The 17,651-nt window shown below is 41.1% G+C and overlaps 1 protein-coding gene across 1 annotated transcript in view; it reads right to left on the bottom strand.

Moving 5' to 3' along the window:
- The window catches only part of LOC308399220 (uncharacterized protein), a 22,764-nt gene extending 6,118 nt beyond the window's left edge, over positions 1 to 16,646 (bottom strand). The window contains exons 1-9 of the mRNA XM_080886335.1: positions 16,516 to 16,646; positions 16,156 to 16,260; positions 15,085 to 15,163; positions 12,403 to 12,607; positions 10,454 to 12,251; positions 9,088 to 9,261; positions 8,702 to 8,875; positions 8,352 to 8,525; positions 2,878 to 3,051 (exon numbers count right to left, since the gene is read on the bottom strand). Of these exons, the coding sequence (XP_080742461.1) occupies positions 2,878 to 3,051; positions 8,352 to 8,525; positions 8,702 to 8,875; positions 9,088 to 9,261; positions 10,454 to 12,251; positions 12,403 to 12,607; positions 15,085 to 15,163; positions 16,156 to 16,260; positions 16,516 to 16,631 (2,999 nt within the window). The 5' untranslated portion in view covers positions 16,632 to 16,646. The remainder of the gene's footprint in view (positions 1 to 2,877; positions 3,052 to 8,351; positions 8,526 to 8,701; positions 8,876 to 9,087; positions 9,262 to 10,453; positions 12,252 to 12,402; positions 12,608 to 15,084; positions 15,164 to 16,155; positions 16,261 to 16,515) is intronic.
- Positions 16,647 to 17,651: the final 1,005 nt, after the last annotated feature.

Raw genomic sequence — 17,651 nt, 5'->3', positions numbered from 1 at the left:
CATTTTGAGGCTACAGGAGGAATTTGATCACAGATTTGCTGACTTCAAGACACACAGAGCCACCTTTCACATTTTTGCGGACGCCTTCTCCTTTGATGTGCAAGATGCCCCTTCTGTGCTTCAAATGGAGCTCATTGAGCTGCAGTGCAACTCTGAACTCAAAGCAAAGTTCAGGGAGGTGAGTGGAAAAGCAGACAAGCTTGGACAATTTTTGAGAGACTTGAGCCCTAGTTTCCCTCGGCTTTCCCGAATGTTCAAGCGGACCATGTGCCTTTTTGGTAGCACATACTTGTGCCAAAAGCTCTTCTCCACTTTGAACTTCAATAAGTCCAAGTACAGGTCCAGACTTACGGATGATCATCTTCAAGACATACTGAGGGTCGCAACTGCTTCCTCCCTCAGGCCAAATCTGGCTCGGCTATGCGAGAGGAAACGCTGCCAGGTCTCTAGCAGCAAGGAGTAGGCAAGAGAAGCCATGTTCAGAAGAACAGTTCATTTTCTACAGTGTTCCATTCATGTTCAGAAGAAGGTTATAGAACTGTTAATACAGACATTTCAATCTAAACACAGCAGATATAGAAGACTGAAAGAAACACAAGTTCACTGACTAAAAATATCTTATTATTATTTTATTTATGTATTACAGATTGATTTATTTTCTTATTAATTCTTAATTTGTTTATTTATTTTTCATATTTTGTGTTAAAAAATTAAAAAAAAAGAGATTTGAGAAGATTGGAATTTTTTAACCATGCCTTTCTTGTGGAAAACCTAATGCGGCCCAGCCTCACCCAGACTCTGCCTGCAGCGGCCCCCAGCTAAATAGAGTTTGAGACCCCTGTCCTACACCATAAATCAGTAAGAGAGGGTACGACCTCTCTCATGGCCCCAAGTGGTGTGTGCATGCCAGAGCACTCTGGAAGGCATACAGAGTCTTTACAGACTACTAAGGATCAAACCTCTATCATTATGCAATCGATTATACAACTCCAAGCATATATGAGTAAATATTTCTAAGCATCAATCAACAATATAAACCTTACAGCTGGTTTTAATAACAGAGTTCATTTGTTTCTCAAATGAGAAAGAGCTATCGAGAAACACTCCTAAATCTTTAGTTCTGAACTTTTCCAGTGGGCCAAGGTCAACATTATTAGATAATGCTAGTTCTTTTCCCTTACATTATAACAATGTGAGGAGTTAATGCTAAGTATACTGCCATTAGCGGCTAATTCTAATTAGGGGTGAATAATTATTAGTAGCTAATGCTAATATCGTTTTCTCTTCCCTTTTAACAATGTGAACAACTAGTGCTAGGTAGGCTGATGCTAGCAGCTAATGCTAATTTGACGTGAATTAGCATTATATTAGTGAGGAGTTAATGCTAAGTAGGCTGCCATTAGTGGCTAATGCTAATTTTAGATGAAAAAGCATTAGCAGCTAATGCTCATATTGTTTTCCTTTGCTTTGTAAGAACGACAGCAGCTAATGATACGAAGTCTACCATTATTAACAATTGTTAATTTGATGTAAATTAGCATTATCTGATAATGGTAACCCTTTTCCCCTGCATTATAACTATGTCAGGAGTTAATGCTAACTAGGCTTCCATTAGGGGCTAACTCTAATTAGGTGAATAATTATTAGCAGCTAATGCTAATATTGTTTTCCCTTCCCTTTTAACAATGTGAGCAGCTAATTCTAATTTGATGTGAATTAGCATTATATTAGTGAGCAGTTAATGCTAAGTAGGCTGCCATTATTAACTAATGCTACTTTGACGTGAATTAGCATTATGTGCTAATACTAATACTGTTTCCCCTTACTTTTTAACAATGTGAGCGGCTAATTCTAAGTACGCTCTTGTAAATAGCTAATTCTAATTTAGTGTGAATTAGCATTATTCAATAATGCTAACACTGTTTTCTCTTACTTATGAAAAATGATAGTAGCTAATACTAATACTCTTTTCCGTTGGGTAACAACGATGTGAGGAGTTAATGCTAAGTAGGCTGCTTTTAGAGGCTTATTCTAATTAGGGCTGAATAATTATTAGTAGCTAATGCTAATACCGTTTTCTCTTTCCTTATAACAATATGAGCAGCTAATGCTAATTTGATGTGAATTGGCATTATATTAGTGAGGAGTTAATGCTAAGTAGGCTACCATTAGCAGCTAAAGCTAATTTGAGGTGAATAAGCATTAGTAGCTAACGCTAATACCCTTTTCTCTTGTGTTATTAATGATGTGAGACGTTAATGCTAAATAGGCTTCCATGAGTGACTCCTTTCCCTTGCATTATAAAATGTGAAGAGTTTATGCTAAGTAAGCTGCCATTAGCAGCTAATGCTAATACTGTTTTCCCTTTCTTTATACAACTTGAGCAGCTATTGCTAAGTAGGCCACTTTTCTCTGCTAAGGATTTGTGTGACCATGATGGAAACTGATAAGCTCATGCTGCTAAGCTAATGCTGTTTATGGGCCCTGTTAGAATCAATATTTCATTCTCATTCTGTTGTTTGAGAACAATAACAGAAAAATGTGCACTTGAGAACAAATTTATTGTGACTTCAGCTGTGAATGTACAGTTTGTCATTATTTAAGCTTCCATTTCCAAATGTTAGCTGACACTTTATTAGGTACACTGGTATCTATATCAGGTACACCTGTGACCTAAATGTTCCTGCAAACAGACTCCTTGGAGACCCCTACATAAATATCCATGAACTATCCAGCTAGACTAGTGTGTCTGTCCCTGAAAATATTCCTGCATGTGTGATTGTTCATGTCTCATCTGCAGGAAACAAACAGGAAGTGAGTGAAAGACAGGGGAAATGTTTCCAGCTCTTCCTCCTCTATCAGATTTTCTCTCCATACCTGAGAGTGTCCAGTCTCCAGCCTGGATCCTTCAGTCCAGCCGACAGCAGCTTCATTCCTGAGGGACCTGGATGATTGTAGCTCAGGTCCAGCTGTCTCAGATGGGAGGGGTTGGAGCTCAGAGCGGAGGCCAGAGAAGTACAGCCTTCCTCTGTGATCAGACAGCCTGACAGACTGCAGACACACAAAACAACAATCCATCTGTTATCCATCTCTATAGCAGCATAACTAAGTGATGGTTCAGGGTCACCTGATCCAGCTCGAACTATAAGTTTTATCAAAAAGGAAAGTTTGAAGCTGATCGTCAAAGTAGAGAGGGTGTCTGTCTCCTGAACTCAAACTGGGAGCTGCTTCCACACCCAGTCCAACATAGCCAGGCTTTCTTTGCTGCTTTGACAAAACCTCAAATCCCAGTCAGAGATGGTGAGCATCATCACAGTGATGATCATTTCTCTGTTAACCCAGGCTTTCTGCTTCAGGATCTGTGCACGCTCACAGAACAAGGAGACCTTTAAACATCATTTCACTAAATGGATGGACTGAGCTCAGCCTACAGATGAACTGGATAAATAAAGATTTGACCTCAGTGTGCTCAGTGTTCCTGTCTATTCCTAACATATTCCTAACATGATAGCTGCACTTTAGAGCTCTAAAACTGGAACTGACACATATTTAAACTCCACATGTTACTCAGTACATTCAGTTCTGACACTCGCCCACAGTCCAACAAAGGAAACATGGAGATCACATCAGTTTGTCACCAAAGTCTAATTATTCCAGAGAGCAGTGTTGATACAACTAAAGTTATTTTTAAGCAAAGTTGAGTTTTTTATTGTCGCAGTACTTCATGTCTGAAGTATCACTTAAATGCATTACACGCTGTTGATGGCAGCAAACAAACCACCCAAACAAACAGAGGTGGGAGGCTTGGGCAGACTACGTAGGATCAGCTTGTGGGAGGAGTCAGGATAAAACCAAAGAAAGACAAGCTAACAAACACCACAGTGAAGTGAGTAGCTACAAACTGCAGGCCGATTAGTGTTGTTGAAGAAGTCGGTCTGAGGAACGTTCTTAGGATCAACAAATGACGGCATGTATGAGCCTCCCTCAAGACGCACCATCACAAGAAGAACACATGAGCTGTAGAAAAAGGAGAGACTATGAAAGCCACGGCGTTACAACGTGCACCAGCTGTTGGTCTCTCTGGAGACTACTGGGCGTGGCTGGGTAACCATGGTTACTTGGGAGTTACAGTACATGATATTAATGAAGAGTGGGAGCTGCGTTCTATAGCAAACAATTTGTTATGAGGTAATCAGCTGATCTTAGTTTAACCGGAAGCCCTTCACAATAATTGCAATGCCTTTATTTTGTACAACTACCATCAGTTCGTCTGTACTGATGGTAACTTAAAGTCACACTAATGCAGTTTAGTTTCTATAGTTTATGTAGTGGAAGTATACTACAGTACCCTGATCACTGATAGGACAGATTTATGTAGATATACACCTTTGTGTTTAACATTACTGCATTATAGTACTGTGGTCTTTGTCCTTATATATGGCTATATTAGCTATACTGATGTACGTACATATAACTGGATATGTAACTTATCTATTCATCTTATTTGTCATGTATTTGTATTGTGTACTTCCTTTTTGTAAGAAACCACACACATGATCACAGCCGCAAGAATCAATCAGTGAAAGAATAAAGTGTCTCAAACCAAACCTTAAGCTCTTTATTCCACATGCTGGGATCATTTGGCCTTCAGTGGTGTTCTGGCTGACACACCGGAGTGACCAGAGTGCTAAAGAGTGAATCGGACACACCAGTTTCATCTCTGATATCTCCACTACATTTAATCGTCCTTCAGCTTGTGGCTGCCGTTAGCTGGTCTGCTAGTTAGCTGATTTGCTATTTAGCCGGTGTGCTAGTTAGCCGGTTCGCTAGTCAGCTGGTGTGCTGACCAGCGAACCAGTAGGTTACAAGATGAGCTTGTCTGTCTGATGAGCCAGCTCTCTCTGTCTTGGTCATTTTGTCCTTGGGCAAAACCTAACCTACCACTACAACTGTAGCTTACCTCCACCAGTGTGTGAATGTGAGAGTGAATGAATACAGGGAGTGCAGAATTATTAGGCAAATGAGTATTTTGTCCACATCATCCTCTTCATGCATGTTGTCTTACTCCAAGCTGTATAGGCTCGAAAGCCTACTACCAATTAAGCATATTAGGTGATGTGCATCTCTGTAATGAGAAGGGGTGTGGTCTAATGACATCAACACCCTATATCAGGTGTGCATAATTATTAGGTAACGTCCTTTCCTTTGGCAAAATGGGTCAAAAGAAGGACTTGACAGGCTCAGAAAAGTCAAAAATAGTGAGATATCTTGCAGAGGGATGCAGCAGTCTCAAAATTGCAAAGCTTCTGAAGCGTGATCATCGAACAATCAAGCGTTTCATTCAAAATAGTCAACAGGGTCGCAAGAAGCGTGTGGAAAAACCAAGGCACAAAATAACTGCCCATGAACTGAGAAAAGTCAAGCGTGCAGCTGCCAAGATGCCACTTGCCACCAGTTTGGCCATATTTTGGAGCTGCAACATCACTGGAGTGCCCAAGAGCACAAGGTGTGCAATACTCAGAGACATGGCCAAGGTAAGAAAGGCTGAAAGACGACCACCACTGAACAAGACACACAAGCTGAAACGTCAAGACTGGGCCAAGAAATATCTCAAGACTGGTTTTTCTAAGGTTTTATGGACTGATGAAATGAGAGTGAGTCTTGATGGGCCAGATGGATGGGCCCGTGGCTGGATTGGTAAAGGGCAGAGAGCTCCAGTCCCACTCAGACGCCAGCAAGGTGGAGGTGGAGTACTGGTTTGGGCTGGTATCATCAAAGATGAGCTTGTGGGGCCTTTTCGGGTTGAGGATGGAGTCAAGCTCAACTCCCAGTCCTACTGCCAGTTTCTGGAAGACACCTTCTTCAAGCAGTGGTACAGGAAGAAGTCTGCATCCTTCAAGAAAAACAGGATTTTCATGCAGGACAATGCTCCATCACACGCGTCCAAGTACTCCACAACGTGGCTGGCAAGAAAGGGTATAAAAGAAGAAAAACTAATGACATGGCCTCCTTGTTCACCTGATCTGAACCCCATTGAGAACCTGTGGTCCATCATCAAATGTGAGATTTACAAGGAGGGAAAACAGTACACCTCTCTGAACAGTGTCTGGGAGGCTGTGGTTGCTGCTGCACGCAATGTTGATGGTGAACAGATCAAAACACTGACAGAATCCATGGATGGCAGGCTTTTGAGTGTCCTTGCAAAGAAAGGTGGCTATATTGGTCGCTGATTTGTTTTTGTTTTGTTTTTGAATGTCAGAAATGTATATTTGTGAATGTGGAGATGTTATATTGGTGTCACTGGTAAAAAGAAATAATTGAAATGGGTATATATTTGTTTTTTGTTAAGTTGCCTAATAATTCTGCACAGTAATAGTCACCTGCACACACAGATATCCCCCTAAAATAGCTAAAACTAAAAACAAACTAAAAACTACTTCCAAAAACATTCAGCTTTGATATTAATGAGTTTTTTGGGTTCATTGAGAACATGGTTGTTGTTCAATAATAAAATTATTCCTCAAAAATACAACTTGCCTAATAATTCTGCACTCCCTGTAGTGGGATTGTAAAGGGTCTTTGAGGGTCTCGAAAAGCGCTATATAAATGCAATCCATTATTATTATTAAGAGCATCTTTAGGCCTGACTGTGCTCATCCTTCCTCCAACCTCTCCTTACCAAAGATAACAACTACATCAGTATTAGCTCAATAACAATTTCTGCAATTCAATTGTGGACATTCATTTTTAAACCTTGTGTAAAACGATAAAACCTCAAAGTCTGAGCATTATTCTTTGTGCAAACAGCTCTTGCAGGTTCCCCCGGACTTAGGTTATTTTTATTATTTAATTACTTTCCTTTAAGCAGCTGTTCAGGCTACTAAACTCATCCCAGAAATAACAAGTGACACCATTAATAGTAGAGGTGGGAATCACCATACAACTCGCGATACGATATTATCACAATACTTAACGCACGATACGATATTATTGCGATTTTTTAAAATATTTTGCGATATTTAAATTCTGCACATAAAGGTAAACTTTATCAATATTCATTTTATCTAATATCAAAGTCTCACACTCAGTCTTTCTCTCATTTCAGTCAGTTTTATTGTTGACAAACTGAACGGTTTGTATTACAGTCTAGTCCAACTTAACTGAATGCAACCATCTGGTACAATTATAGCTATTCTGAACTATGCAATTTATGAAAACTATGCAGCCCCTTCAGCAACTGAAGAATTTCAAAGTAAATTTAAAAAAATATATAATTTTACATTAAATAAAAAAGTTTCAAACTTAATTAAAATTAAACATGTCTTAAATTAAAATAAGTAAACTGTCATGTTTATTGCTGCCAAAAAAAAAGTTAAACACATTTGGACAGTGAAGGAATGTCAGGATTGTTGCTCAGAAAAAGGATCAACATGCTCTGAAGTCAACATGCTCTGACTCCAGAGCATGTTGACTTCAGAGAAAAAATTGTTTGTAACAAAATATCGATTTCTGCTGTCCCTGTATCGATACATTATTAGCAAACAAAATATCACGATACTACACAGTATCGATTTTTTCCCCCACCCCTAATTAATAGTGGAGCTAACTTTAACAGGTGAAACTGATTTGACCTATAAGGCTACTGCAGTTACTTCTTATCAGGTTTAGTAGGGAAGACATCTGGATGAGGTAGTTAGTAGTATGTAGTTAGTACCGGGCGACTCCCCTCCCCCACATCGGCACCAGAACCCTGTATTATCTACAGGGTAAGACTGCCTGTTTTATCAAACTATGGCCATTACTACTGTGATCATTTGCAGCCCAGTGTGCCGCTCTCTCTGCTGGGATGAACCACTGGAGCTCACCCAGTCATCCCTCTCTTTCTCTCAAGAAGAAGTGAAATAAATATATTTATTATGTTACGAGTCTAATATTCTTTAAATCAAACTGTAATGAATAAATCAAGCAAGAAGATTTGGTGGCTCCACGTGTTGTAGAAGAAAAGATAAACATCTCATTTTGAGAAATCAGCCTTTAAAATTAAGTACTGTGAATAAAAAACAAACAGCGAGCCAATCAGTAGTCGCCAATATCCTCCTAATTTCATTCACAAAAAAATCAAATATATATATTATGGGCCCAAAGGAGCCTAAATCTTTAAATTAGGCAGTACGTGAAGTATTTTTTTAAATAAACAAAGACATGACTATAACAACTTTTAGTAATTCAGAGTCCAATTATCCACTCAAATGTAAATAAAAGTTCACTTGACAGCTGTAAAAGTTACCTGTTTATACAATAATATAAATCACATTTCAAATGATCATCTGTGGAAAAGTTTGAATCCTGACCTGAGAGTTTCCACTGCACACTGTGAACTCTTTAGTCCAGCGGACAGAAGCTTCACTCCTGAATCCTGCAGGTCAGAGTTACTCAGGTCCAGCTCTCTCAGACTGGAGGACTGGGAGCTGAGGACTGAGGACAGAGCTTCACAGCTTCTCTCTGACAGGTTACAGCCACTCAGTCTGAAAAATAAAAGACAATCTATAAAACAAGTACTCATGTAGAGTTTGTTAATACATTTCACAACATTAAATGTTGACTTTCTATTTTTAAAGGAAACATAAACATACTAAGATACAACATCATATGTATGAACTTTAATTAATAATTCTAAAAACTAAATGTTTTCTGATCTGACCTCAGAGTATTCAGTTTACAGTTTAAACGTTGTAGTCCAGCAGACAGAAGCTTCACTCCTGAATCCTGTAGCTTTCTGATACTCAGGTCCAGCTCTGTCAGACTAGAGGACTGCGAGCTGAGAACTGAGGACAGAGCTTCACAGTTTTCCTCTGAGAGTTCACAGATGTTAAGTCTGAAGATAAAAACATGAATAAAGATTGTTGTTAAAGTGTAATCAAGGTGCAATAGCTTATTGTCTTGTGCTGAGCAGGTTAGTAAAACTTCTGTTTAACTTTGAAATGAATAAAATGCTATGAAACAAGGATAACTGGATAAAGACATAAACAAAAACAAACATCAAACACATAAACAAACAGAACTAAACAGAATACAAATTGATCTGACCTCAGAACATTCAGTTTGGCATGTGGACTCTCCACTGCAGCAGACAGAAGCTTTACTGCTGAAGCCTTCAGGCTGTTGGTACTCAGGTCCAGCTCTCTCAGACTACAGGACTGGGAGCTGACCACTGACAGCAGATTTTCACAGCCTTTCTCTGAGACGTTACAGCTGCTCAGTCTGAGAGAGAAAGGGAAAAAACCACAACAAAAAAAACAAAGAATATATGTGATCAAATTAAATTTGTTTATATGTTGAACCCTTTTTTTTAAAAATTTATTTAAACCTATGAGACTATGAGTGCTACCAGTCCAGTGCACATGATTGGTACCTTGATGGTACCTTGCTCAGGGGTACCACAAGGTAACTATTCGGTGGATTCGACCCCTGACCTTATGATCATGGGGCGACCACTCTGCCTACTGAGCTAATAATTCTGTGTACACTGTCATACAATATTAACTAAAACAATTATTTTAGAAAATTTTAGTAATTCAATAATCATGCTCATTACCTGTGTATTGTGAATAACACTGGATTTTAAACACTAGCTGTATAAAACTCTTCCTGTTAAAGGTGTGTATAAAGGAGATGAGCTGAAATGCAGACTTCATGGAGAATGTTTGCTGTCAGCATATATCAAAGACAAAGCAGAGATCCATCCAGTCTCTTCCACTAAGCCCACAGAGGGACAGACAACCACTCTCACTCACACCTGCATGAAGTTTAGATCACCAGGTAACCTAACTGCATGTCTGTGGACAGTGGGAAGAAACTGTAGAGGACCCAGAGTGAACCCACTGTAATTCTGTGATAACACTGGTTATGGAAGCCTTACAGTTACGTATGGTTACTGACAAGAAACACGACCTTAGAGGCAATTTCAGTAATGAAGACCGAGTTTCTCCCTCCATACAGGATGAAAACATGACAGCACAGCAGAGATTTATATTTAAAAAGGGAGGGTGTGCACTGAAAGTGAGATACAAACTTGAACTTAAATTATGAACATCAGAAAAAGATGTAGGTGAAGTCTGGCAGGTGAAGTTTGTGCTTTAGAATAAAACAACCAAACTCCTGGAGTTGGAGACAAGTGAACAAGCTGAGGATAATAAACCTGTCAGAGGGGCTGAAGCATCAGAGCTCATGTTCTTATAGGCTGGGTCTGGATTGTCCTTTGATAAGAGTTACAGAACAAAGTGTGTTTTAGAAATGCTGGAGTGAAACATTAAAACTACCATATATTTACCGAGTGACTGATGATCATTTAATTTACTATTTTAAAAAAATGTTACAGTGCTCTTTGAACTCAGCATTTCTGATTTATTTCCCATGATTTTAACAATAAAGCGATGACAACATGTTTACTCACAGAGCTTTGTTGGAGGCTTTGACCACTGGCAGCATTCTCAGAAGAGCCTCCTCTGAAGCAGAGTATTTCTTGAAGTCAAACTCATCCAGATCTTCTTCTGATGACAGTAAGATGAAGACCAGAGCTGACCACTGAGCAGGAGACAGTTCATCTGTGGAGAGACTTCCTGATCTCAGGGACTGTTGGATCTCCTCCACTAGAGAACGATCATTCAGTTCATTCAGACAGTGGATCAGATTGATGCTTTTCTCTGCAGACAGATTCTCACTGAGCTTCTTCTTGATGTACTGGACTGTTTCCTGATTGGTCTGTGAGTTACTTCCTGTCTGTGTCATCAGGGCTCGTAAGAGAGTCTGATTGGTCTGCAGGGAAAGACCCAGGAGGAAGCGGAGGAACAAGTCCAGGTGTCCATTTGGACTCTGTAAGGCCTTGTTCACAGCACTCTGGTAGAAGTGTTTCTTTGCAGATTCTCCTGTTTCAGACTTCTTGGATGTTGTTTGTTGTTGTTCCAGCAGATTGAGTCCAGAGTTGATGAAGGTCAGATGGACATGAAGAGCAGCCAGAAACTCCTGAACACTCAGATGGATGAAGCAGAACACCTTGTCCTGGTACAGTCCTCTCTCCTCTTTAAAGATCTGTGTGAACACTCCTGAGTACACTGAGGCTGCTCTGATATCGATGCCACACTCTGTCAGGTCTGATTCATAGAAGATCAGGTTTCCTTTCTGCAGCTGATCAAAAGCCAGTTTTCCCAGAGACTCCATCATCTTCCTGCTCTCTGGACTCCAGTGTGGATCTGTCTCAGCTCCTCCATCATACTTGACCTTCTTCACTTTGGCCTGAACCACCAGGAAGTGGATGTACATCTCAGTCAGGGTCTTGGGCAGCTGTCCTCCCTCTCTGGTTTCCAGCACATCCTCCAGAACTGTAGCAGTGATCCAGCAGAAGACTGGGATGTGGCACATGATGTGGAGGCTTCGTGATGTCTTGATGTGGGAGATGATCCTGCTGGCCTGCTCCTCATCTCTGAATCTCTTCCTGAAGTACTCCTCCTTCTGTGGGTCAGTGAACCCTCTGACCTCTGTCACCATGCCAACACAGTCAGGAGGGATCTGATTGGCTGCTGCAGGTCGTGTGGTTATCCAGAGGCGAGCAGAGGGAAGCAGTTTCCCCCTGATGAGGTTTATCAGCAGCACATCCACTGAGGTGGACTTTCTAGGGTCAGTTAGGATTGTAGTTTTGTGGAAGTCCAGAGGAAGTCGACACTCATCCAGACCATCAAAGATGAACACAACCTGGAAGTCTTCAAAGCTGCAGATTCCTGCTTCTTTGGTTTCAGTAAAGAAGTGATGAACAAGTCCCACCAAGCTGAACTTTTCCTCTTTCAGCACATTCAGCTCTCTGAAAGTGAATGGAAATATGAACTGGATGTCCTGGTTGGCTTTGTCTTCAGCCCAGTCCAGGCTGTATTTCTGTGTTAAGACTGTTTTCCCAATGCCAGCCACTCCCTTTGTCAGCACTGTTCTGATTGGTTCATCTCTTCCAGGTGAGGCTTCAAAAATGTCTTCTTGTCTGATGGTTGTTTCTGGTCTGTGTGGTTTCCTGGATGCTGTTTCAATCTGTCTGACCTCATGTTCATCATTGACCTCTGCAGTCCCTCCCTCTGTGATGTAGAGCTCTGTGTAGATCTGATTCAGGAGGGTTGGGTTTCCTGCTTTAGCGATGCCCTCAAACACACACTGGAACTTCTTCTTCAGCTTAGACTTAAGGTTACGATGACAAACAGCAGCTGGAAGTTCTGAATAATAATAATAAAAATACAACTTTAACAATCATATTTTACAAAATGCTGATGACAATTTCTGACCCACTGAGAAATGACTGAACACACTGGTGTCACAAGTCTCTCATTTATCCAGCAGCTTAAATCTTTAGATAAATCCTCTTACGTCTCTGCAGACGGTCAGCCAGCTCCTCCTGCTTCATTCTCCTCAGGAAGTCCACTGTGATCTTCACAAATGCCTCTCTGCTGTTTCTCCTCTGCTCATCATCCTCCCTCTGAAACTCCAAGCACTGGGGCTTATTTGGATTCAGAGCCTTCTGGATCTTCTTCAGCTCGTTCTTCACAAAAGTGATGATGTTGTCCTCCAGCAGCTGGAACAGAATATTTATGAATGACCCACCACTCTGAACTTTAGTCCACACAACATCCACTTCTTTACGATCAAGGGGCATATCATCCGCGAACTCTTTACCAATTATAGGTTTGACTTTATCTGATTAACTGAGACTTTGTCCACAACTCCATGATCCCAAAACGTTGATGCTGTTCATATGAATGCAGCGATTTCAGTGGGAGAAACATTTCACTGGTGTTCAGAGCTGAACTACCAACAGGTTGATGATCAAAGCCAGAAACTTGGAGATGTTTCAGGTGACTGAGTTGATCGTACAGACAACTGGTCTTAAAGGTTCACTCTGTTTACGCATACAGATCAGTATTTAAGGTTTGACTCTCATCATCCACTGGAGCACAAACTGGGCGTCATCAGGACGCTACAACACAGAACAAACACCATCCCCACAGACACAGCAGCCAGCGAAGCAGAAGAACTTCACATCAAGAAGGTCCTGAGTAAATGTGAACGCTGGTTTGAGGGCGGAGTCAAGGAGGCCATTTAAGTGAAAGGGAAAGACCATCTCTGAATGGAGGAGGGGCCTAAGGGTACAACTGTCACCATCTTACATGCTGTGATTGCAGCCATTCCCCAGCTCTCTGTGAACTGGACTCATGACCATTGATCAACAACCATTGATCAATGGTCCTGACAATATGCGTACCAATGATCAATGAACTGACCTCCCAGCCCATTGTTCCTTCAGTGGGCTGGTTTCAGTCATACAAATGTCCTGTTTATGAGATTGAAACCTGCAGTCAGCTGAGACTGAAGAAGTCACCTGATGATGATGAAACGTTTCTCCCACTGAAAACATCCAGATGAACAGAATCAAGCTTTTTGGGATTTACGTACCTGGATGATTGAGCATCAAGACACAACTCTGTGACTTTTCTCAGATGAATCAATCCTCTCCTCCAGCTTTGTTTACATCTACCAGCCCTGTGGCGCTGCCCAGGGAAATAATCTATGTGAGAGGTGGAAAGTCATACAGGTGTCTGCTCCTGCCTTCAGTTATTTTATCTACTGTGTGTCAACTGGCTGAACCTCCTCCAACTGTCTACTGTCTCCCTAAACTCAACAATGACTTCGTGATCTATCCATTCTCTGACCAAACACATCCTGCTGCAGGAGGTTAACATAGCAGCCAATGATGATCCCACTCACTGTGAACAACACATTTGGACCTGATTTGCTGCTCTGGTTCACACGTGAACTTCCACTGCTGCTGTCACCAACTTGAGAGGCTCTACAGAAAAACTGGACTTGTCCATAAAAAGATGTATAAAAATCATAAACTACATTATAAGGACAGCATTGCTCAATCAACTCTAATTACTATGACCATGTTATCTCTTCTAACTAAGGTACAGACACTCAAACTTGCTGCTTTCAGTGAGAAGTCAAATGTCTGAATATGAGCTGGAAGCCACTGAGAGTCCTCCCTTCTTCCCGTGGGGTTTACTTTCTCTACTACTTTCACTATAAACACGCCCCTTTCATGCACCTGCAGAGGGCCACCAGCAGATGGAGCTGTCTTAAACAAATCCACTTGGATAGTTAGCTGTAGATGACTTTATCAGTATGATTGTAGGACTTTGAGTTATTCTTTAGATTTATTTAAACTCTTATATTGTGCACAAGTGTTGAGCGACCCATAATTTCTCTGTACTTTTCATAAGAGCAGCCAGACTTTCAGCTAGTTTTTCTTTGCTCTGCAGGTTTTATGAAGGTGTGTCAAAGCTGTTCTTTGGACATTAGCTGCTTTTTAAATCATTTTCAGTCCTCGTACAGAAACATTCTTCAAGCTAAATCCAAGTGTGTTAGACCAGAGTTAACCTGATAGATATGTGTGGGTGTGTAACTCTTAGAAGCTGATTGGCTGCTTTTTATGGGGGCTGGGTCTTTGGAAAGTGTTTTAGTAACACACCCTGAACTGCACACTTTAACAAACAACATGAGATTTTAACTGTAATGTAAAACTCATGTGATTCACTGTTATTAAGCACAAACACATCTATGGCCCTGTTTCCATTAGTAGCTGCTCAGATCGACTCACCACAGGTCACCACGACTGGACTGGATCCACTGGTTTCCATTACAGTTGAGGACCACCTAATGTGGTCGTCTCAATACAGCCGAGTGTCAGCTCACATCATTAGTAAGTGCTAATGCTGCTAATTTCCATCATATTTGTCATTTATTGCTCAAAGTTATTGAAGAAACAGTTATTCAGCTTCATTCCCACTGATCTCGACTACAAACTGTTTCACTTTGGTTTTTGTTTAAAGCCTCGATGTTTAAAACGTTTCCCTGTGATCACATTTGCACCGTCTGATTTCAAAGTTTGTTTCTTTTGGTCATTTAGTCCACAGAGTCCTTGGTGTTCTGAAAGGGACCTATAAATAAATGCATTATTATTAATATTAAAGTAGTTGTTGTACATGTACAGACCATAAATATGGAGTCCAGCTGTGTTTGATGCTGCTGGGCAGACTGACCACTGGGAACCTCTGAGCTCTGCTGCTCCACTCTGTGGAGGAACCATGAAGGATTAGATCCACACAGGATAAAGATCCAGGAGTTTCTGCTCAAATAACTTCATCTGAATCAAGTCTGTCAAGTTTTAAACTCTCAGATTGTGAACATATCAGTAATTTTCAGTCTGTTTTCATGGACGTCCTTTCAGTGGTGATGTCAGGGATGATTTTGAAGAAGCTCATCAAACTGAACCATCAGCAGATCACTGCTCCAAAACCAGAACATGATCCGAGTCTCCCTCCACCACCAGAACACCAGCTTTACTAACGTGGTAGATCAGTGTAGTACAGATCAATAACTGATGAGTCATTTGATCAAAATCACTGAGTGCTTCACGTCTGACCCTCTGATGCTTCTGTAGACATTTTGCATATTTAATGAATGTCTGACAGTTTTACATTCATTCTATGAACACAGTGGAAATGTTGTGTTATAGTCTCCATGTTGTTTCCAGCATCATAAATTCTTAAGTTCAGAAAATTAGATTCTTTCTTCACAGCTGAAAAACAACAACATTTATTCTCTATTGAAATCTGCATCGTCCACTCCAAAGGTCACAATCTGAAGGTAACATCTGGTTTTGTTCCTTGTGGTTAACTCTGAGCATCAGTATGGTGGGATTTATCCACTACATCCACACCACTGTGGTTCAGTGTTGTCCTGATGGAGTAACAGCAGCCAGTATGATCCAGGCTTTAGCTGCTGGGTCTCTGTGTGACCTCTCAGACTGTTTAACAGATCAGACACAAAGAGAATCAGAGCAGCTCTGTTCTTTAAAGACAAACATGAACCCACTCAGGTCACACTTTCCCCACAGATATGAGCATCACTGTCCTCAAACAGCAAATGACCAAGTCGAACATTTGGATCTTTTCTCTTTCATTGTTTTCTTTTTAATGAATCTTTGTAACAATCTGAGGATGTTTCAGGTCATATTTATCCAGGAAACACAAACATGTAAAGGAGTCATCACAGCTCTCTGACCTCGTTGCTCCAGGTTCACCACTGAACTCTGGAGGATTTCCACCTTTGGACCGGTCACTCCTCACAGACGGACAGCTGGACCCTGCAGACTGTGACCTCTGACCTCTGCAGACACAAACATGATTGAAGCAGCTGTGATCACACAGACTGCAGATAATGCAGCTGTTTCCTGTCAGTAAAATCCTCTTAGATTAGAGTTCAGCTTTTTACAGGAAAACTGGACAAAACTGATTTTTGTTACAAACTCATTTTCATTTCCTCTCAGCTCACAAACACAGTCAGACAATCAACCAGAGTCAACACTGATTATAATGTCAGTGCAGAATTATTTCTGTTACTCAGTGAGTTCAGCTCTCTGACCTCGTTGCTCCAGGTTCACCACTGAACTCTGGATTTCCACCTTTGGACCCGTCACTCCTCACAGACGGACAGCTGGACCCTGCAGACTCTGCTCTGTCCTCCTCTTCCTCCATCATCGTCTTCAGTCAGTCTGAGAGGTAAACCACAAACACTCAGTGAGTTCACATTAACAGGAGGAACTGAGTTACAGTCGCTGACCTCTGACCTGTCATGTGACCATGAAACCAGGTCAATATTTCTGTAGGTTCAGTCATCCAGGTCATGTGATCTAAGGAGCTTGGAGAGAAAAGAGACGTCTTTAAGTTTCTGGAAGACGTTTCATCTGAGAAGCTTCTTCAGCTCTAAAACCAAACGGTGGAGAGTCCCAGATATTTAAACCTGAGAGGGAAAGAAAGCATGTCGCTGACCCACCACTGATGTTATTTCAAGGAGGAAACTGAGAGCCTTTGCACCAGGAGCACAAACATCAGCTCCAGCAATGATCCACTGATGTGTTTTTATTCCATGTATGAATGTTGTTATTGACACAGATGACGTTTGTGTGTCAGTGATGCAGTGACTGTTGTTGTTACCTGTACAGGCTGGTTAGACTCTATGAAACAGATCATACAGATCTCTGCATGTTAGAAGAGACTATTAAAGGTCATGAATGAGACAAAGGCAGGGAGGCGTCCTTTACAGCTAAACAGCAGAGTGAGAGAACAGCCAGCTATGGTCACTCACATGGACATCCTCCACACATACATCATGTATATTTAAACCCAGGGAGAAAACAAGATCCAGTGTGTGACCCTTTGTATGTGTGGGGCCAGAAACATGCTGCCTAAAGTTAAAAGACTCAGTGACAGTGATGAGCTCAGCAGCAGTGTTACAGGATGCTTCATCAATATGACGGCTCAAATCTCCCAACCTTCTCCAATGAAATGATGGATGTCAGAAGGTCATTAAATTCAGTTAGAAAGACCCCATCAGGTAGAATAAAATACAATAACTGGTTTTTATTGAACTGACCATCATCTGTGACTCAAATGCAGAAAAGGAGTCCGAGGTCATCAGACTGCATGTGAATCTGTCCTGGTAAACAACAGCGAGTCCTCCACCACGTCCTAAAAGACGCGGAGTTCAGATGACGGAGC

This window comes from Rhamphochromis sp. 'chilingali', assembly GCF_963969265.1.
Source record: "Rhamphochromis sp. 'chilingali' genome assembly, chromosome: 1".
In the NCBI taxonomy this organism is placed as follows: Eukaryota; Metazoa; Chordata; class Actinopteri; order Cichliformes; family Cichlidae; genus Rhamphochromis; species Rhamphochromis sp. 'chilingali'.
Note: the sequence above shows the minus strand (reverse complement) of the source record. Positions and strands in the feature narration are given on the sequence as shown.